This window comes from Tachyglossus aculeatus, chromosome Y4 (assembly GCF_015852505.1).
Source record: "Tachyglossus aculeatus isolate mTacAcu1 chromosome Y4, mTacAcu1.pri, whole genome shotgun sequence".
Taxonomy (NCBI): Eukaryota; Metazoa; Chordata; class Mammalia; order Monotremata; family Tachyglossidae; genus Tachyglossus; species Tachyglossus aculeatus.
In genome coordinates this window covers 6,282,959-6,304,557 of record NC_052096.1, presented here as the reverse complement: position 1 = coordinate 6,304,557, position 21,599 = coordinate 6,282,959, and the positions used below count along the sequence as shown (strand labels likewise).

Genomic DNA, 21,599 nt, shown 5'->3' with positions numbered 1-21,599 from the left:
ATGTCTTCCCTCCCTCCCCCTCTCCCTTCCCCCCCTCCCCTCCCAGCCGGGTCAGCAGGACTGGGCTGCAGGAGAAGGGCCTTGGCTGCCACCCCTCCCCGGGCGGCTCGGCCCGCCTGACGTTTCTCCGTCTCTACGGAGCCCTTCTTTCCCCCTCCCCCATTGAAGCAGCGTGGCTCAGTGGAAAGAGCCCGGACTTTGGAGTCAGAGGCCGTGGGTTCAAATCCCGGCCCAGCCACTTAATAATAATAATAATAATGGCATTTATTGAGCGCTTACTAAGCGCTGGGGAGGTTACAAAGTGATCAGGTTGTCCCACAGGGGGCTCACGGTCTTAATCCCCATTTTGCAAGTGAGGGAACTGAGGCCCAGAGAAGGCCCTTCTAGACTGTGAGCCCACTGTCAGGTAGGGACCGTCTCTATATGTTGCCAACTTGGACTTCCCAAGCGCTTAGTACAGTGCTCTGCACACAGTAAGCGCTCAATAAATACGATTGATTGATTCCCAAGCGCTTAGTACAGTGCTCCGCACACAGTAAGCGCTCAGTAAATACGATTGATTGATTGATCCCGGCCCCACCCCCTCCTTGGCTGCCTCCACCCCGCCCCTCCCTGGCCGCCCCACCCCCCAGGTGCGTGCACCTTCCGGCCCCCGCCCCCTCTGGTTGGCACTGGCCCCGCCCCCTCCCCCTCAGGCTCACCCCTGAAACCTCGAACCCAGCACCCGGGCCCAACCCTCTCTTCTTTCTTTCTTCTTTCCTCTTCCCTCCTCATTCATTCATTCAATTGTATTTATTGAGCGCTTACTGTGTGCAGAGCACTGGACTAAGCGCTCCTCCTCCCCCTGGGCGGCCTCGGGGCCCCGACAGCCCCCACCCCAGCCCCCCTCACCACCTGGCTACTTGAAGGGCCATGTGTGTGACGCCTCCAAGTCCCAGACCCCGACGAGGAGGCCAATAATCACCACCATCCTAACGGTATTCATCAACCCTATTAGGTGCCAGGCACCGTTCTAAGCGCTGGGGAGGATACAAGGTGATCAGGTTGTCCCACCTGGGGGCTCACAGTCTTCACCCCCCATTTTCCAGATTAGGTCACTGAGGCCCAGGGAAGGCAAGTGACTTACCCAAAGTCACCCAGCTGACGGTTGGCGGAGCCAGGATTGGAACCCGTGGCTCATGTGGGAAGAGCCCGGGCTTTGGAATCCCCACCCCACCACTTGTCAGCTGGGTGACTGTGGGCAAGCCACTTCACTTCTCTGGGCCTCAGTTCCCTCATCTGGAAAATGGGGATGAAGACTGGGAGCCCCACGGGGGACAACCTGATCACCTCGTAAACTCCCCAGTGCTTAGAACAGTGCTTTGCGCATAGTAAGTGCTTAATAAATGCCATTATAAAACCAACGACCTCTGACTCGGCTCAAGACGGCGGGGCAAGCCAACGGCAGCGTGGCTCAGTGGAAAGAGCCCGGGCTTTGGAGTCAGAGGTCATGGGTTCCAATCCCGGCTCCGCCACATGTCTGCTGTGTGACCTTGGGCAAGTCACTTAACTTCTCTGAGCCTCAGTGACCTCATCTGTAAAATGGGGACTGTGAGCCCCGCGAGGGACAGCCTGATCACTTTGTACCCCCCCAGCGCTTAGAACAGTGCTTTGCACATAGTAAGCGCTTAACAAATGCCAACATTTTTTTTTTCCTAGCCTGTGAGCCCGCTGTTGGGTAGGGACCGTCTCTATAGGTCGCCAACTTGTACTTCCCAAGCGCTTAGTCCAGTGCTCTGCACACAGGAGGCGCTCGATAAATCCGATCGAATGAATGAATGACGGGGCAGCTCCAGCCCGTGATTCCGGACTTGTTGCTCCGGCACGGCCTCTACCCGGCCCCTCCGGGGAGGACCGTCACCCCGGACAGACCCTTAGCCTCCCCCCCGACTCGGGGTCTCCTGGACCCTCAGCCCCCCAAACCCTTCCACCCCCAGCCGCGCCAGAAAAGCACTTCGGACCCGGGCGCTCGGGCGACGCCTCCTCACGACCTTCGGCCTTTTAATTTCCCCAGCGGCTTTTCAGCTCCGCCGGGCCCTCGCCTTCCGGCCCGCCCGGCGGTCCTCTCCCGTCCGGGGGGGTCTCCGGTCACGACTTCTTGGCCACGCTCTCGGTGTACGACTCCAGCACGAAGATGGTCTCGTCCACCTGGATCTCGCTGGCGTCCAGCCTGGGGACGGTCAGAGGCGGGGCTGGGGGGAGGAGGCCGGCGGGGCCCGGGGAGGAGGCCGGCGGGGCCCGGGGAGGCGTGGGGACGCACGGGCCGGCGGGGGGACGGGCCCTTACTTGTTGACGCTACGCTTGAGGCTCTCCAGCTGCTGGCGTTCGGGCGCCGTGATCATCTCCTCGATCTCCCGGAGCTGGGCCTCCTCAGCCCCGGTGGCCTGCATGGACGCCAGGATGGCCTCCACCCGCTGGGATTTCTCCAGCAGCCGCCTGCGGGACCGCAGACCGTCTCGGCCGACCCGCCCCCGGACGGGGCCGCGACGGACGGACCGATACTCTCGCTCTGATCCCCTCCCCGGCGGGCCGGGGCAGATGATAACCTTCTTATTACTCTTCTCGTCCCCAGGATGAAGACTGCGAGCCCCACCTGGGACTCCCCATTTGCCCGTGTCCACCCCGGCGCTCAGCCCAGCCTGGCACGTAGCAAGCGCTTAACGGATACCGGAATGATTATTATTATCGGCGCTATCAACCGCCACTCACTTGTTCTCCTTGGTTTCAAACTGGCGTCGCTCCATCAGGTTGGCGATGCTCTGTGGGGAGGGAGGGGGGGGCCGCCGGGGTCGGGGGGCATTAGTCCGGACCCCCGGCCGTGGCGGGAGGGGATCCCGGGGAACGCGGGCCGGGGTTGGGGAGGAACTCGGTACCTTGTAGCACCTGTGTAGCAGCATGTGGGCGGAAGACAGCGTGTTGACCGTGTACAGATAGAAGGTCCTAGACGGGGCGTGGTCCGGAGTTTTGGGGATTTCCTGTTGGAGGGAGGGGTGGGGACAGAGACGGAGGCAAACTCGCACCCACGGCCCTGACGGACCCCCCCAGGGGCGGCGGGACGCCGAGGGACCCTCTGGGGGGGTCGGCAAACCACCCCCGGCCCGGAGATGGGCAGGGATCCGCTCGGGGATGCTGGTGGGGGAGGATGACGAGGGCATCCCGTTGCCACGGAGACAGAATCCGGTCCCTCGGGTTTCCGAGCCCGTCGGGACCCGGGGAGGGGACCCCGGCCCGGGCTGACCTGGAGGGAGATGAAGCTCTCCGACAGCATCCTGTACAGCATGTCTTTGGCTTCCTTGGCCGGGATCATGGCGAAGTCTTCCACCTGCTTCTGCTCCAGATACTTCTTGCGCAGGACCAGCCGGAAGATCCGGGCACAGCGGGACCCAAATCTGCGCGGGCGGGGTGAGCACAGTAGTAATCAATCAATCAATCAATCGTATTTATTGAGCGCTTACTGTGTGCAGAGCACTGTACTAAGCGCTCGGGAAGTACCAGTTGGCAACATATAGAGACAGTCCCTACCCAACAGTGGGTTCACAGTCTATGATGATGGGGTTTGTGAAGCGCTTCCTCTCTGCCGAGCGCTGTTCTCAGCGCTGGGGGAGATACAAGGTGATCAGGAGGTCCCCCGTGGGACTCCCAGTCTTCATCCCTCATTTTCCAGATGAGGTCACTGAGGCCCAGAGAAGTGAAGTGGCTTGCCCAGGGTCACGCAGCAGACAAGTGGCGGAGGTGAGATTAGAACCCACCTCCTTAAGCGCTCAAGAAATACGACCAACTGACTGACCGACGTTGCCATCCTGCCCCTTCCCCCGGCCGGTCCCCCATCCGCCCCCAATTTTACCTCTCCTGGACGGCAGACTCCAGCGTGGCCGTGGCCAGGGATGCCAGTGCTTTGTGGAGATCTGGGGTGGACGGGATCGTTAAGGTCCTGGGAGCTCCGGAATGATGGGGAATCATTCAGCCCTCCATTCCATCCTATTTATGGAGCGCTCACTGTGCGCACAGCACTGCACTAAGCGCTCGGAAAGTACAGCACTGCCCCATCTTCCGCCAGTCCACGCGGCTCCCTCCCCCACGCACGTCTCCCCTCTCCTCCAGAACCCGCTCCTCTCCGCACCAAGCGGAAATCCCCGATAACTACGGTAGTAAGCGCTTACTACGTGCCGGGTACTGTACTAAGCGCTAGGGTGGATACAAACTGATCGGGTTGGACACACTCCCTGTCCCACCTGGGGCTCACAGCCTTCACCCCCATTTTGCAGATGAGGCCACTGAGGCCCAGAGAAACCAAGCAAGTCGCCTGAGGTCACCCAGCAGGCACTTCTCCGCGCCTCGGTTCCTTCCCCCGCAAAATGGGGATTCAATTCCCTCCTCTCCTTCCTCCTTCGGGAGGACCCGACGATCTCCTTTCCGCCCCAGCGCTCAGCCCCGCGCTTGGCACTTAGGAGGCGCCTAATAGATACCACAGACGACCAACAAACCAATCCCGGGGCCCGGAGCGGGAAAGGATACTGATGACGTACATCCCTCCGCCGCTTTCTCCGGATTTGCCGACAAACTCCAGCTGTAGAGGGGGTGGTGGGGGGGGGGGAGAAGGGGGTGAGCAGCCCGATTAAGAAGCGGCGTGGCTCAGTGGAAAGAGCACGGGCTTTGGAGTCAGAGGTCATGGGTTCAAATCCCGGCCAATTAGCTGTGTGACTTTGAGCGAGTCACTTCTCTGTGCCTCAGTTCCCTCATCTGTCAAATGAAGACTGGGAGCCCCACGTGGGACAACCTCATCGCCTTGCATCCCCCCAGCGCTCAGTGCTTTGCACATAGTAAGCATCGTTCCATCATTAATACCGTACCGTCCATAATACCATCGTTATTATTATTCAGGGGGGAGGACGGGGGGCGTCCAGGACAGAGTCACTCACGGGGTCGTCGGCCAGCAGGGTGAGGTACTGATCGAGGACCTGCTTGGAGATGTTGTATCCGGGCGGGAGGGAGCGGAAGATCTGGCGAGAGGGAGAGAGAGAGGCGGGTTGGGGCCCGGGGAGGGAATTGGGGGCGTCCCCCGCCCGGGGGGCCGGGCTCACCTCGTTGGAGGACAGCGGCTGGGTGAAGGGAGCGTTGGAGGACGTGGTCACCTCGCTCAGCCGCAGCATGGTCCGCACGATCTCGCTGCTCATCTGGGCCGCGGGGGGTGGGATGGGGGAGACGTCGCTGCCGGGAGGGGACGGGGAGCTGGCCGCCCGTCCCGTCCCCCCGGACCCCCGCCCCACCTGGTCCATGCGGTTGGCCACGGCGTGGACGATGGCCTGGTCGCGGAAGTGCTGGTGGAAGCGGTCCAGGTTGGCCTGCCAGTAGATGCCGTCGTCCGGGGCTGGCTGCTCCTAACGATCGCCGTGGTACCTGTTGAGCGCTTAGGACGCGGGGGGCACCGCCCGAAGCGCCGGGGCGGGGGCCAGGTCGGGTGGGATGCCGGCCCCGTCCCGGGCCCACCTGGGGGAGGTTTCTGGGTCTCGCCGCCCATCATCATCATCAATCGTATTTATGGAGTTCTTACTATGTGCAGAGCACTGTACTAAGCGCTTGGGAAGTCCAAGTTGGCAACATATAGAGACAGTCCCTACCCAACAGCGGGCTCACAGTCTAAAAGGGGGAGACAGAGAACAAAACCAAACAGACTAACAAAATAAAATAGAATAGATATCATCATCATCATCATCAATTGTATTTATTGAGCGCTTACTATGTGCAGAGCACTGTACTAAGCGCTTGGGAAGTACAAATTGGCAACATATAGAGACAGTCCCTACCCAACAGTGGGCTCACAGTCTAAAAGGGGGAGACAGAGAACAAAACCAAACAGACTAACAAAATAAAATAAATAGGATAGATATGTACAAGTAAAATAAATAAATAAATAGAGTAATAAATAGGTACAAGCATATATACATATATACAGGTGCTGTGGGGAAGGGAAGGAGGTAAGATGGGGGGGATGGAGAGGGGACGAGGGGGAGAGGAAGGAAGGGGCTCAGTCTGGGAAGGCCTCCTGGAGGAGGTGAGCTCTCAAAAATATGGAACGCTTCACAAATTTGCGTGTCATCCTTGCGCAGGGGCCATGCTAATCTTCTCTGTATCGTTCCAATCCGCCGCACTAGCTCTCTTCCTCCCTTCAAAGCCCTACTGAGAGCTCACCTCCTCCAGGAGGCCTTCCCAGACTGAGCCCCCTCCTTCCCCTCCCCACAGCACCTATATATATGTTTGTACATATTTATTCTATTTTATTTTGTTAATATGTTTTGTCGTCTGTCTCCCCCCTCTAGACTGTGAACCCGCTGTTGGGCAGGGACCGTCTCTAGATATTGCCAACTTGGACTTCCCAAGCGCTCAGTACAGTGCTCTGCACACAGTAAGCGCTCAATAAATACGATTGAATTAATAATAATTATTATTATTGTTATTGTAAGCACTTAACAAGCACCACAATTATTATTACTGAGCTGTCCCCCGCCCTCGAGGAGTGGAGGGTCTCACGGGGGATGGTGAAGAGTGGGAAGGAAGGGGTCGGGGGGACGAGATTCCGGCATTAAGAGAAGCAGCGTGGCTCGGTGGAAAGAGCCTGGGCTTTGGAGTCAGTGGTCGTGGGTTCAAATCCCGGCTCTGCCAATTGTCAGCTGTGTGACCTTGGGCAAGTCACTTCTCTGGGCCTCAGTTCCCTCATCTGTAAAATGGGGGTTGACTGTGAGCCCCCCCCATGGGACAACCTGATCACCTTGTAACCCCCCAGTGCTTAGAACAGTGCTTTGCACATAGTAAGCGCTTAATAAATCCCATCATTATTACTATTATTACGACAGGAAAGCGAGGGTCTCGCCGTCGACCCCTGGCCCGCGTCATCCCCCGGGCCTGGCATGGCCTCCCTCTGCCCATCCGCCAAGCTACCTCTCTTCCTCCCTTCAAGGCCCTACTGAGAGCTCACCTCCTCCAGGAGGCCTTCCCAGACTGAGCCCCTTCCTTCCTCTCCCCCTCGTCCCCCTCTCCATCCCCCCATCTTACCTCCTTCCCGTCCCCACAGCGCCTGTATATATGGATAGATGTTTGTACATATTTATTACTCTATTTTACTTGTACATATCTATCCTATTTATATTATTTTGTTAGTATGTTTGGTTTTGTTCTCTGTCTCCCCCTTTTAGACTGTGAGCCCACTGTTGGGTAGGGACCGTCTCTCTATGTTGCCAACTTGTCCTTCCCAAGCGCTTAGTACAGTGCTCTGCACACAGTAAGCGCTCAATAAATACGATTGATGATGATGATGATGAGGGTGGGCGGGAAGACAGGTGACAAAGACCGAGATCCCCAAGGAAGAGTGGGGGAGGGCCGGTGGCGGATGAGGGGGCGGGAGGGTGGCCCGTCCCGGGGGCCGCGGCGTCCCACCCCGGAGCCCCGGATCCCCCCCGCGCCGACCTCGCTGCCGTCGGCGTCTCGTCTCTGCCGCTTGGTCCGGGGCTCTCCGGCCGCCTCCTCGTCCGACGATCGTCTCCTCTTTCCCGTCCCTGCCGGGGAGTAATAACGATAGCATTTTTAAGCGCTTACCATGTGCCAAGCACTGTTCTAAGCGCCGGGGAGGATACAGGGTGATCAGGTTGTCCCCCGTGGGACTCCCAGTCTTCATCCCCATTTGACAGAGGAGAGAACTGAGGCCCAGGGTATAATAGTAATAATAATAATGGCATTTACTAAGCGTTTACTATGTGCCAAGCACTGCTCTGAGCGCCGGGGAGGATACAGGGTGATCAGGGTGTCCCCTGTGGGATTCCCAGTCTTCATCATCAATCGTATTTATTGAGCGCTTACTATGTACAGAGCACTTCATCCCCATTTGACAGAGGAGAGAACTGAGGCCCAGGGAATAATAATAATAATGATGGCATTTATTAAGTGTTTACGATGTGCCAAGCACTGCTCTGAGCGCCGGGGAGGATACAAGGTGATCAGGGTGTCCCCCGTGGGACTCCCAGTCTTCATCCCCATTTGACAGAAGAGAGAACTGAGGCCCAGGGAATAGTAATAATAATAATGGCATTTATTAAGTGTTTACTATGTGCCAAGCACTGCTCTGAGTGCCGGGGAGGATACAAGGTGATCAGGGTGTCCCCCGTGGGACTCCCAGTCTTCATCCCCATTTGACAGAGAAGAGAACTGAGGCCCAGGGAATAATAATAATAATAATAATGGCATTTATTAAGCGTTTACTAGGTGCCAAGCACTGCTCTGAGCGCCGGGGAGGATACAAGGTGATCAGGGTGTCCCCCGTGGGACTCCCAGTCTTCATCCCCATTTGACAGAGAAGAGAACTGAGGCCCAGGGAATAATAATAATAATAATGGCATTTATTAAGCGTTTACTATGTGCCAAGCACCGTTCTAAGCGCCGGGGAGGATACAGGGTGATCAGGGTGTCCCCCATGGGACTCCCAGTCTTCATCCCCATTTGACAGAGAAGAGAACTGAGGCCCAGGGAATAATAATAATAATAATGGCATTTATTAAGCGTTTACTATGTGCCAAGCACCGTTCTAAGCGCTGGGGAGGATACAGGGTGATCAGGGTGTCCCCCGTGGGGCTCCCAGTCTTCATCCCCATTTGACAGAGGGGAGAACTGAGGCCCAAGGAATAATAATAATAATAATCCCCATCAAGCGCTTAGTACACTGCTCTGCACACAGTAAGCGCTCAATAAATACGACTGAATGAATGAATCCCCCTGCCCTGCTTCCTTCCCCTCCCCACAGCACCTGTAGATATGTTCGTACAGATTTTATGACTCTATTGATTTGACTTGTCCATATTTCCTATTCTATTGATTTTGTTAACGATGTGCATCGAGCTTTATTTCTCTTTCTTCTGACGACTTGACACCCGTCCACGTGTTTGGTTTCGTCGTCCGTCTCCCCCTTCTAGACCGTGGGCCCGTTGGTGGCCGGCTTGGACTTCCCAAGCGCTCAGTCCAGTGCTCCGCCCACAGGAAGCGCTCAATAAATACGACTGAATGAGGGGCCGGGATCTGAACCCCCGACTTGTGAGTCCCGGACGGGCGGGGATGGCACGGCGGGCCCCTCACCTATCAGGTTGAGCTTGGGCACCAGATACACGTCCTTGTCGTCGGCGAGCAGTGTCGGGGCGGGGGCCGCCGCCTCCCCCGCCGCCGGGGACACCGAGGGGCAGCGCTGCACGAAGTGGGTGTCGGCCAGGCGGGTGAACGTGCTGGACACCTCCGCGTAGTCCACCGTCTTCCCGTCTGCGGGCGGCGGGCGGGGGCGTGAGGATCCCGGCCGCGCGGGACGGCGGGCGTCGCCCCCAAACCTACACTTCAGCTCGTTGGGGGCCGGGAATGCGTCTCTTTACTGGTCTGTCATCCTCCGCTAGGCGCTCAGTCCAGTGCTCTGCGCGTGGTAAGCGCTCGGTGAATACCACCGATTAAATACGTAATAATAATAACGGTATTTGGGTAAGCGCTTACTAGGTGCCCAGCACCGTTCTAAGCACTGGGGGAGATGATAATAATAATAATAATGATGGTATTTGTTAAGCGCTTACTATGTGCAAAGCACTGTTCTAAGCGCTGGAGGGGGATACAGGGTGATCAGGTTGTCCCACGGGGGGCTCACCGTCTTAATCCCCATTTCACAGATGAGGTAACTGAGGCCCAGAGAAGCGGAGTGACTTGCCCAAAGTCACCCAGCTGACAAGTGGCGGAGCCGGGATTTGAACCCATGATCTCCGACTCCAAAGCCCGGGCTCTTTCCACTGAGCCACACTGCTTACAATAATAATACAATAATAATATAATATATATAATATAATATATATAATATAATAATATTATTATAACATAATAATATTAGCTACAATAATAATAATGATGATGGTATTTGTTAAGTGCTTACAATGTGCCAAACACTGGGGTAGATGTGTCTCCACGTTTTGTTTTGTTGTCTGTCTCCCCCTTCTAGACTGTGACCCCATTGTTGGGTAGGAACCGTCTGTGAATGTTGCCAACTTGTACTTCCCAAGCGCTTAGTGCAGTGCTCTGCACACAGTAAGCGCTCAATAAATACAATTGAATGAATGAATGAATGCAAGGTGATCAGGTTGTCCCACACGGGGCTCACAGTCTTAATCCCCATTTTACAGATGAGGACTTCCCAAGCGCTTAGTGCAGTGCTCTGCACACAGTAAGCACTCAATAAATACGACTGAATGAATGAATACAAGGTGATCAGGTTGTCCCACAGGGGGCTCACAGTCTTAATCCCCATTTTACAGATGAGGGAACTGAGGCCCAGGGAAGTGACTCGCTCAAAGTCACCCAGCTGACAAGTGGCAGGGCCGGGATTAGAACTCACACCCTCTAACTCCCATGTCCGGGCTCTTTCCACAAAGCCACGCTGCTTCTCCTGATCATAATGATGGTACTTGTTAAGCGCTTACTATGTGCCAATAATAATAATAATAATAATGATGGCATTTATTAAGCGCTTGCTATGTGCAAAGCACTGTTCTAAGCGCTGGGGAGGTTACAAGGTGATCAGGTTGTCCCACATGGGGCTCATAGTTTTCATCCCCATTTTCCAGATGAGGTCACTGAGGCCCAGAGAGGTGAAGTGACTTGTCCAAAGTCACACAGCTGACAAGTGATAGAGCAGTTCTAAGCACTGGGGGAGATACAAGGTGATCAGGTTGTCCCCGTGGGGCTCCTAGTCTTCATCCGGTCTGCTTCATAGAGAAGCAGCGTGGCTCGGTGGAAAGAGCCCGGGCTTTGGAGTCAGAGGTCATGGGTTCAAATCCCGGCTCCGCCAATTGTCAGCTGGGTGACTTTGGGCAAGTCGCTTCACTTCTCTGGGCCTCAGTTCCCTCATCTGTAAAATGGGGATTCAGATTGTGAGCCCCCCCCGTGGGACCACCTGATCACCTTGTAACCTCCCCAGCGCTTAGAACAGTGCACATAGTAAGCGCTTAATAAATGCCATCATCATCATTATTATTATCCCCATTTGACAGATGAGGGAACTGAGGCCCAGAGAATCAATCAATCGTATTTATTGAGCGCTTACTGTGTGCAGAGCACTGTACTAAGCGCTTGGGAAGTACAAGTTGGCAACATATACAGTCCCCACCCAACAGTGGGTTCACAGTCTAAAATAGAAGTCACCCAGCTGACAAGGGGCAATCAATCAATCGTAATTATTGAGCGCTTACTGTGTTCAGAGCACTGGACTAAGCGCTTGGGAAGTCCAAGTTGGCAACATCTAGAGACTGTCCCTACCCAACAGTGGGTTCACAGTCTAAAAGAGAAGTCACCCAGCTGACAAGGGGCAATCAATCAATCAATCAATCGTATTTATTGAGCGCTTACTGTGTGCACAGCACTGGACTAAGCGCTTGGGAAGTCCAAGTTGGCAACATCTAGAGACGGTCCCTACCCACCAGTGGGCTCAGAGGCGGGATTAGAACCCACGACCTCTGACACCCCCCCCCCCCCCCCGTGTGCGGGGGAGTGCACGGGGCTGCCCCCCTCCCCCGGGGCCGGCGTCACCCACCCTCCAGGGTTTCGGTGAGGCGGTCGGCCACCCTGCGGACGAGGGCGGCCATGGTGACCTGGCCGTTGAGCAGCAGCTCCTCCACGAGGAGCTCGCCGGTGTCCCCATAGAGGGTCTTGGCGGTGTAGATGTAGCGGGGGAAGCGGAGGATGCGCAGGATGCGGCCGGCCCGGGCCTCGTACTCCACCCGCCCGGGCCCCCGCGCCTGGTAGCGCGCCACGTTGTGCTGCAGCAGCACGCACAGCGCCTTCTTCACCTGCAGGGGGCGACACCGGGGGGGGGGGGGGCCAACCCATTATAATCAATCAATCAATCAATCGTATTTATTGAGCGCTTACTGTGTGCAGAGCACCGGGCTAAGCGCTTGGGAAGTCCAAGTTGGCAACATCTAGAGACGGTCCCTACCCAACAGTGGGCTCACAGTCTAAAAGGGGGAGACATCATCATCAATCGTATTTATTGAGCGCTTACTGTGTGCAGAGCACTGGACTAAGCGCTTGGGAAGAAGTACAAATTGGCAACATATAGAGATAGTCCCTACCCAACAGTGCGCTCACAGTCTAAAAGGGGGAGACGGAGAACAAAACCAAACATACTAACAAAATAAATAGAATAGATATGGACAAGCAAAATAAATAAATAGAGTAATAAATATGTACAAACATATATACAGGTGCTGAGGGGAAGGGAAGGAGGTAAGATGGGGGGATGGAGAGGGGGACGAGGGGGAGAGGAAGGAAGGGGCTCAGTCTGGGAAGGCCTGCTGGAGGAGGTGAGCTCTCAGCAGGGCCTTGAAGGGAGGAAGAGAGCTAGCTTGGCGGATGGGCAGAGGGATTGGGGGCATTCCAGGCCCGGGGGAGGACGTGGGCCGGGGGAACGTGGGACATGGGACCACTGTCCCCGGCCCTGGGAAGGCAGAAGGCTGGTCAGAACAAGCATCAATCAATCAATCAATCAATCGTATTTATTGAGCGCTTACTGTGTGCAGAGCACTGGACTAAGCGCTTGGGAAGTCCAAGTTGGCAACATATAGAGATGGTCCCTACCCAACAGTGGGCTCACAGTCTAAAAGAGAAGCATCGTGATAAGCAGCGTGGCTCAGTGGGAAGAGCACGGGCTTTGGAGTCAGAGGTCACGGGTTCAAATCCCGGCCCTGCCACTTGTCAGCTGGGTGACTTTGGGCAAGTCACTTCACTTCTCTGGGCCTCAGTTCCCTCATCTGTCAATGGGGGTTAAGACTGTGAACCCCCCGTGGGACAACCTGGTCACCTTGTAACCTCCCCAGTGCTTAGAACAGTGCATTGCACATTGGGGGCCGAGGGGCAGGAGGGTGGCGTGCCTTAAGCGCTTACTGGGGGCCAATCGCTGTTATTATTATTAATAATAATAAGAGTGATGGTATTTGTTCCCTTCAAGGCCCTACTGAGAGCTCACCTCCTCCAGGAGGCCTTCCCAGACTGAGCCCCTTCCTTCCTCTCCCCCTCGTCATCCCCCCCATCTTACCTCCTTCCCTTCCCCACAGCACCTGGATAGATGTATATATGTTTGTACCGATTTATTACTCTTTATTTATTTTACTTGTCCCTATCGATTCTGTTTATTTTATTTTGTCAGTAGGTTTGGTTTTGTTCTCTGTCTCCCCCTTCTAGACTGTGAGCCCGCTGTTGGGCAGGGACTGTCTCTATATCATCAATCGTCTTTATCAATCGTATTTATTGAGCGCTTACTGTGTGCAGAGCACTGGACTGAGCGCTGTACTAAGCTCTATACGTTGCCAGCTTGTACTTCCCAAGTACCTAGTCCAGTGCTCTGCACACGGTAAGCGCTCAATAAATACGATTGATTGATTGATTGTTGATTGTAAGCACTTAATAAATGCCATTATCATCATCAGAAGGCGCCGTCCCCCCGCCCTCGCGGAGTTTCCGGCCGGTACCTGGTCCGGGGGCAGGCCCGTGTGGTGAGCGATGGCCCGCAGCGGCTGGCCGCCCGTCCGCACCAGATGCGTCCCGATCTTTTCCACGATCTCGCCGAAGTGCTCCTGGAGGAGCAGGGAGCACAGCTGGATCTCGGCCTGCGTCATTCCGGCCACGGGGCGGGCGGTCCTGAGGGGGACAAGGACGACGGTTTGACGGTGGGGGGGTCCCTCTGTCCTTCCGGGAGGCTATCTGTGAAGTGCTTAACAATAAATACGATTGATGATGATGATGATGATGATGTGCCAAGCACTGCACTAAATAAAGGGCGGGACTCCAGTTAACACACCATCTGGGCCCCCTCCCTCTCTAATAATAATAATCAATCAATCAATCATCATCATCATCGTGTTTATTGAGCGTTTACTGTGTGCAGAGCACTGGACTAAGCGCTTGGGAAGTACAAGTTGGCAACATATAGAGACAGTCATCATCGTCATCATCATCAATCGTATTTATTGAGCGCTTAATGTGTGCAGAGCACTGGACTAAGCGCTTGGGAAGTACAAGCTGGCAACATATAGAGACAGTCATCATCGTCATCAATCGTATTTATTGAGCGCTTACTGTGTGCAGAGCACTGGACTAAGCGCTTGGGAAGGACAAGTTGGCAACATCTAGAGACAGTCCCTACCCGACAGTGGGCTCACAGTCTAAAAGGGGGAGACAGAGAACAAAGCCAAACAAACTAACAAAATAAAATAGATATGCACAAGTAAAATAAATAAATAGAGTAACACATATGTACAAACATATATACATATATACAGGTGCAGTGGGGAAGGGAAGGAGGTAAGATCAATCAATCATTGAGCGCTTACTGTGTGCAGAGCACTGGACTAAGCGCTTGGGAAGTCCAAGTTGGCAACATATAGAGACAGTCCCTACCCAACAGTGGGCTCACAGTCTAAAAGACTAATAATAAGTCTAATAATAATGATGATGGCATTTGTTAAGCGCTTACAATGTGCAAAGCACTGTTCTAAGCGCTGGGAGGGATACAAGATGATCAGGTCGGCCCACGCGGGGCTCACAGTCTTAATCCCCATTTTACAGATAGGCTCAGGGAAGTGACGTCACCGTCTTCATCCCCATTTTGCAGGTGAGGTCACTGAGGCTCAGAGAAGTGAAGTGACTTGCCCGAGGTCACACAGCGGACATGTGGCGGAGCCGGGATTCGAACCCATGACCACGGACTGCAAAGCCCGGGCTCTTTCCAGAGCCACGCTGCTCCTTTAGGCTGCGAGCACTTTTGAAGGCCGGAATGTGACTGCTGTTTTATTGTCCTCTCCCGAGTGCTTCGTACAATGCTTTGCACCCGGTAAGCGGTCAGCGAATAATAATAATAATAATAATAATAATAATAAATAATAATGGTATTTGTTAAGCGCTGACTATGTGCCAAGCACTGTTCTAAGCGCTGGGGAGGTTACGAGGTGATTAGGTTGTCCCGCGTGGGGCTCACAGTCTTCATCTCCATTTGTACAGATGAGGCCCAGGGCAGTGACTTGCCCAGAGTCACCCAGCTGACAAGTGGCGGAGCCTGGATTTGAACCCGCGACCTCTGACTCCCAAGCCCGGGCTCCTTCCACTGAGCCACGCGGCTCCTCGGTATTCCCGGCGAACACGGGCGAATGAATGAATGGGGCCGGTCCAGGTGTCGCCCCGTCAGAAATGCCCAAAAATCCAACATGTCCATTTAATTTTACCAATAGGAGAAGTGGACTAAAGGTCAGCTTGGTCATTTTACAGTTTCATAATAATAATAATGATGGCATTTATTAAGCGCTTACTACGTGCAGAGCACTGTTCTAAGTGCTGGGGGGGGATACAAGGTGATCAAGTTGCCCCACCTGGGGCTCACAGTCTTAATCCCCATTTTCCAGATGAGGTAACTGAGGCTCAGAGAAGTTAAGTGACTTGCCCAAGATCACACAGCAGACATGTGGCGGAGTCGGGATTCGAACCCATGACCTCTGACTCCAAAGCCCGGGCTCTTTCCACTGAGCCACGCTGATCCTCTAGGCTGTCTGCGCACTTTAGGCTGAGAACATGCCTACTGACTGTGTTATATTGTAATAATAATAATGATGGCACTTTGCACATAGTAAGCGCTTAATAAATGCCATTATTATTATTATTATTATTGCCATCCTTCTATCCTTCCTTTCCTTCCTCTCCCCCTCCTCCCCCTCTCCATCCCCCTGCCTTACCTCCTTCCCTTCCCCACAGCACCTGTATATATGTTTATATATATGTATATATATATATATATATATATATATGTTTGTACGTATTTATTACTCTATTTTACTTGTACATATTTACTTATTTTATTTTGTCAATATGTTTTGTTCTCTGTCTCCCCCTTCTAGACTGTGAGCCCGCTGTTGGGTAGGAACCCTCTCTATATGTTGCCACCTTGTACTTCCCAAGCGCTTAGTACGGTGCTCTGCACCCAGTAAGCGCTCAATAAATACGATTGAATGAATGAATGAAGCGCTTACTATGTGCGAAGCACTGTTCTAAGCGCTGGGGAGGTTACATGGTGATCAGATTGTCCCATGGCGGGGGGCTCACAGTCTTCATCCCCATTTGTACAGATGAGGCCCAGAGAATAATAATAATAATAATAATAATAATAATAATGGCATTTATTAATCGCTTACTACGTGCAAAGCAAGAAGTGAAGTGTCTAGCCCAAAGTCACCCAGCTGACAATTGGCGGAGCTGGGATTTGAACCCATGACCTCTGACTCCAAAGCCCGGGCCCTTTCCACTGAGCCACGCGGCTTCTCTCTCAAGCGTTCAGTACAGAGCTCTGCGTGGAGTAAGTGCTCGGTAAATACGGCGGATTAATCGCTCACCAAAACTCGAGAGGGTTGGAAAGTCAACACTGGCTGACTGTCCTGCCTTCCCCGGGTGGAGGGAGGCTGGGGCAGTTTGTGTAAAAAAGAGTCCGAGGGGGCGTCTACAAGTGTAGATTTTATTCCCCAAAGTTAGCAAAATGTGCACAGAAGCAGCGTGACTCAGTGGAAAGAGCCCGGGCTTTGGAGTCAGAGGTCATGGGTTCAAATCCCAGCTCCGCCAACTGTCAGCTGTGTGACTTTGGGCAAGTCACTTAACTTCTCTGGGCCTCAGTTCCCTCATCTGTCAAATGGGGATTAAGACTGTGAGCCCCGCGTGGGACAACCTGATCTCCTTGCAACCTCCTCAGCGCTTAGAACAGTGCTTTGCACATAGTAAGCGCTTAATAAATGCCATTATTATTATTATTATGATCTCCCCAGACAGAGCTTTTCTCTTTTTATGTTGCCACATTCATTCATTCAATCGTATTTACTGAGCGCTTACTGTGTGCAGAGCACTGGACTAAGCACTTGGACAGTACAATTCGCATAAGTGCTAAGAAGAGTGTTTTGCACATAGTAAGCGCCTAATAAATGCCATCATTATTATTAAGTGATCATCTCTAGTACTCGGGGTAGCCTTAAATCACATCTATCTGCTGCATCATGTTCATTCATTCAATTGTATTTATTGAGCGCTTACTGTGTGCAGAGCACTGTACTAAGCGCTTGGGAAGTACAAGTTGGCAACATATAGAGACAGTCCCTACCCAACAGTGGGCTCACAGTCTAGAAGTATAAGTGCTTAGAAGAGTGTTTTGCACATACTAAGCGCCTAATAAATGCCATCATTATTATAAGTGATCATCTCTAGTACTCGGGGTAGCCTTAAATCATATCTATCTGCTGCATCATGTTCATTCATTCAATCGTATTTATTGAGCGCTTACTGTGTGCACAGCACTGTACTAAGCGCTTGGGAAGTACAGTTCGCACAAGTGATCATCTCTAGTACTCGGGGTAGCCTTAAATCATACCTGTCTTTAATCCGAGAAGCAGCGTGGCTCAGTGGAAAAGAGCCCGGGCTTTGGAGTCACAGGTCATGGGTTCAAATCCTGGCTCCGCCAATTGTCAGCTGGGTGACTTTGGGCAAGTCACTTCACTCCTCTGGGCCTCCGTGACCTCGTCTGCAAAATGGGGATTGAGACTGTGAGCCCCCCATAGGACAATCTGATCACCTTGTAACCTCCTCAGCGCTTAGAACAGTGTGTTGCACATAGTAAGCGCTAAATAAATGCCATCATCATCTTCTGCTGCATCAGATTCATTCATTCAATCGTATTTATTGAGCGCTTTCTGTGTGCAGAGCTTGGGAAGTACAAATCAGCAACAGATAAGAGACGGTCCCTACCCAACAACGGGCTCACAGGCTAGAAGAGAGAAGCAGCGTGGCTCAGTGGAAAGAGCCCGGGCTTTGGAGTCAGAGGTCATGGGTTCAAATCCCGGCTCCGCCAACTGTCAGCTGTGTGACTTTGGGCAAGTCACTTCACTTCTCTGGGCCTCAGTTCCCTCATCTGTCAAATGGGGATTGACTGTGAGCACCCCCCCATGGGACAACCTGATCACCTTGTAACCTCCTCAGCGCTTAGAACGGTGCGTTGCACATAGTAAGCGCTTAACAAATGCCGTCATCATCTGCTGCAGCATATGCATTCAGTCGTATTTATTGAGCGCTTTCTGTGTGCAGAGCACTGGACTAAGCGCTTGGGAAGGATAAATCGGCAACAGATAGAGACGGTTCGTACCTAACAACAAGCTCCCGGTCTAGATCTCTCTGCTGTAGAGGAGCAGTGTGGTGTAGTGGACACAGCCCAGGCCTGGGAATCAGAAGGTCCTGGGTTCTAATCCGGACGCCGCTCCTTGTCTGCTGTGGGACCTTGGGCAGGTCACTTCACCGCTCTGGGCCTCAGTCCCCTCATCTGTCCAACGGGGATGAAGATTGCAAGCCCCACGGGGGACGGGGGACTGTATCCAACCCGATCAGCTTGTATCCACCCCAGTGCTTAGGACAGTATTCAGTCATTCATTCAATCGTATTTATTGAGCGCTTACTGTGTGCAGAGCACTGGACTAAGCGCCTGGCACAAAGTAATCGCTTATAAAAGACCACAGTTGAAATATCAAGGGGCGACACGGGGGATTCACTCATTCAGTAGCATTTACTGAGCGCCTGCCGTGGGCCGGGCACTGTACTGAGCGCTTGGGAGAGGACAATGCAGCAATAAACAGTGCCACTCCCTGCCCACAGTGACGTCACGGTCCAGAGGATGTTGAGGTGGTCTCTTGGTGAGCGTTTCGCCCGTTCTTCTCGGGTGACCTTGAGGAGGAAGTGGGCACCTGGAGGTCACGAGGCCCAGCCCTCGGCCTCCGAGCTGCTGAGCGACCACCCCCAACCCTGGAGAAGCAGCGTGGCTCAGTGGAAAGGGCCCGGGCTTGGGAGTCGGAGGTCGTGGGTTCTAGTCCCGGCTCCGCCACTTCATCATCAATCGTATTTATTGAGCGCTTACTATGTGCAGAGCACTGTACTAAGCGCTTGGGAAGTACAAATTACTTGTCACTTGCCACTTGTCAGCTGTGTGACTTTGGGCAAGTCACTTCACTTCTCTGGGCCTCAGTGACCTCATCTGGAAAATGGGGATGAAGACTGGGAGCCCCCCGTGAGACAACCTGATCACCCTGTTACCTCCCCAGCGCTTAGAACAGTGCTTTGCACATAGTAAGTGCTTAATAAATGCCATCAATATTATTATTATTATTCTCTGGGCCTCAGTTCCCTCATCTGTAAAACGGGGATGAAGACTGTGAGCCCCACGTGGGACAACCTGATCACCTTGTATCCTCCCCAGCGTTTAGAACAGTGCTTTGCACCTAGTAAGCACTTAACAAATACCATCATTATTATTATTATTAGCCGGGGGTAGGTCCCGGGTCCGGGCTCTGGCTCCTCCGGGCCCGGGGACGTTTCCCGGCCTTTCCCGGGGGGGGAAATGGGAAGGGCTTTGGGAAGGAGGCAGGGTGCTGGCTTCTACAGAAGCGGAGCGGGAAGGTGATTGAACACTACAGTTACCCCCAGGGTTGGGGTTATAATAATAATAATTATAACAATTAGGGATTTGCTAAGCACTGGTGAAGATATAAGGTAATCAGATTGTAATAGTAATAATAATTGCGGTATTTCTTAAGCACTTACTATGTGCCGAGCACTGTTCTAAGCACGGGGGTAGATACAAGGTGATCAGGTTGTCCCCCCCTGGGGCTCACAGTCTCCATCCCCATTTTACAGATGAGGGAACTGAGGCCCAAGAAGTTAGAGAAGCAGCGTGGCTCAGTGGAAAGACCCCGGCCTTTAGAGTCAGAGGTCGGGGTTCGAATCCCGGCTCTGCCAATTCTCAGCTGGGTGACCTTGGGCAAGTCACTTCACTTCTCTGGGCCTCAGTGACCTCATCTGGAAAATGGGGATGAAGACTGTGAGCCCCCCGTGGGACAACCTGATCACCTTGTAACCTCCCCTACGCTTAGAACAGTGCTTTGCACATAGTAAGTGCTTAACAAATGCCGTCATTATTATTATTATTAAGAAGTGGCTTGCCCAAGGTCACCCAGCAGATGTGATTGTCCCACGTGGGGCTCCCAGTCTTCATTCCCATTTTCCAGATGAGGGAACTGAGGCCCAGGGAAGTGAGGTGACTCGCCCAAGGTCACCCAGCGGACAAGTGGCGGAGCCGGAATTAGAACCCAGAACCTCTGACTCCCCAGCTCGGGCTCTTGCCACGGGTTTGGGGAGCTGGGGGCTCCGTCCAGTCCCTCCGTTGGATGTCGGGGAAGCAGCGTGGCTCGGGGGCAAGAGCCCGGGCTTGGGAGCCAGAGGTCGTGGGTTCTAATCCCACCTCCACTACTTTGTCTGCTGGGTGACTCTGGGCGAGTCACTTCACTTCTCTGAGCCTCAGTTCCCTCATCTGCAAAATGGGGATGAAGACTGGGAGCCCCGCGTGGGACAACCTGATGACCTTGTATCTCCCCCAGCGCTTAGAACAGTGCTTGGCACGTAGTAAGCCCTTAACAAATGCCATCATCATCATCATCATCATCATCATCATCATGTCACCTTCGCGGCCGAGGGGAGGGGGCGGCGTTGCCATGGAGACAAGCTGTTCCCCTCCCCTGTGCCGGCATCACTGCCGCCCCTGCCCCGCCCGCATCTTCCGGCTGGTAACCCCCCGCGGACACCGGTCCCCGCCCCCCTTCCCCGCAGGCATCCCCATGGAAACCGGCAACCTCCCCATCGCGTCGCCATGGCGACCAGCCTCCCTCGCCGTCGCCATGGAGACCGATCGTCGGCCCCTCCCTCACCTGCTGTGCCTCCCGGGGGTCGAAGCGTCCCGCCGGCGCCCACGCCGAAAAGCGCCACGTGCCTCCCCGACTTCCGGCGAGGAGGCGCTCCGCCCGGCCCTCTCGCTGGTCGCCCCGGAGGACTGACGCTCTAGGCTCGGCCCTTGCCTTCCTCTCGGTAGTTAGGCGGCGGACGGCTGGCGCGCCTGCGTGCGTCTCTCTCTCTCTCTCGCTCGCTCCCCCCCCTCCTGCGCGCATGCGCGCTCCCCTCCCTCCCGGCTAAGGCCCCTCCCTCTCCTGCGGCGGCCCGCTCTTGCTGCGGTCCGGGCGCATGCGCATGCTCCCTCTCTCTCGGGCTGCGGCCTGCGCACCCCCCCTCCCACTCTGGCTAACGCTCCTCCCTCGCTGTCTGCGGCCCGCGCGCATGCGCGTGCTCCCTCCCTCTCGGACCTGTATCTATGTTTGTACATATTCATTACTCCATTTATTTTACTTGTACATATCTATTCCATCTATTTTATTTTGTCAATACGTTTGGTGTTGTTCTCTGTCTCCCCTTCTGGACTGTGAGCCCACTGTTGGGTAGGGACCGTCTCTATGCGCTTCCCAAGCGCTTAGTCCAGTGCTCTGCCCACAGTAAGCGCTCAATAAATACGGTTGATTGATGGATTGATTGACTGCGGCCTGCGCACACCCCCTCCCTCTCGGGCTGCGGCCCGCGCGCATGAGTGCGTCCCTCCCTCTCTGGCT

General features: G+C 54.2%; 1 protein-coding gene and 1 non-coding gene across 7 annotated transcripts; both read right to left on the bottom strand.

The window, feature by feature from the left end:
• Positions 1-1,795: 1,795 nt before the first annotated feature.
• On the bottom strand, positions 1,796-20,942 carry POLR3C (RNA polymerase III subunit C). 6 transcript variants are annotated; one of them, XM_038768300.1, is made up of 15 exons: positions 20,871-20,942; positions 13,572-13,740; positions 11,636-11,891; positions 9,157-9,333; positions 7,501-7,589; positions 5,307-5,417; positions 5,121-5,213; positions 4,959-5,039; positions 4,555-4,606; positions 3,884-3,944; positions 3,278-3,428; positions 2,913-3,014; positions 2,749-2,798; positions 2,326-2,475; positions 1,796-2,209 (listed from the first exon to the last, which is right to left on the bottom strand). In XM_038768300.1, exons 2-15 carry the CDS (start codon positions 13,716-13,718, stop codon positions 2,128-2,130), a joined length of 1,602 nt encoding a protein of 533 aa, XP_038624228.1. In that variant the 5' UTR covers positions 13,719-13,740; positions 20,871-20,942; the 3' UTR covers positions 1,796-2,127. The 6 variants fall into 6 exon arrangements, with proteins under 6 accessions (XP_038624228.1, XP_038624229.1, XP_038624232.1 ...); XM_038768301.1 differs by having other exon boundaries at positions 13,572-13,813; positions 20,871-20,885; XM_038768304.1 differs by lacking the exon at positions 20,871-20,942 and adding an exon at positions 18,266-18,309.
• Positions 6,102-6,213, bottom strand: LOC119947427. The gene has a single exon (XR_005456500.1). It is a non-coding gene; the product is annotated as a U6 spliceosomal RNA (small nuclear RNA).
• Positions 20,943-21,599: the final 657 nt, after the last annotated feature.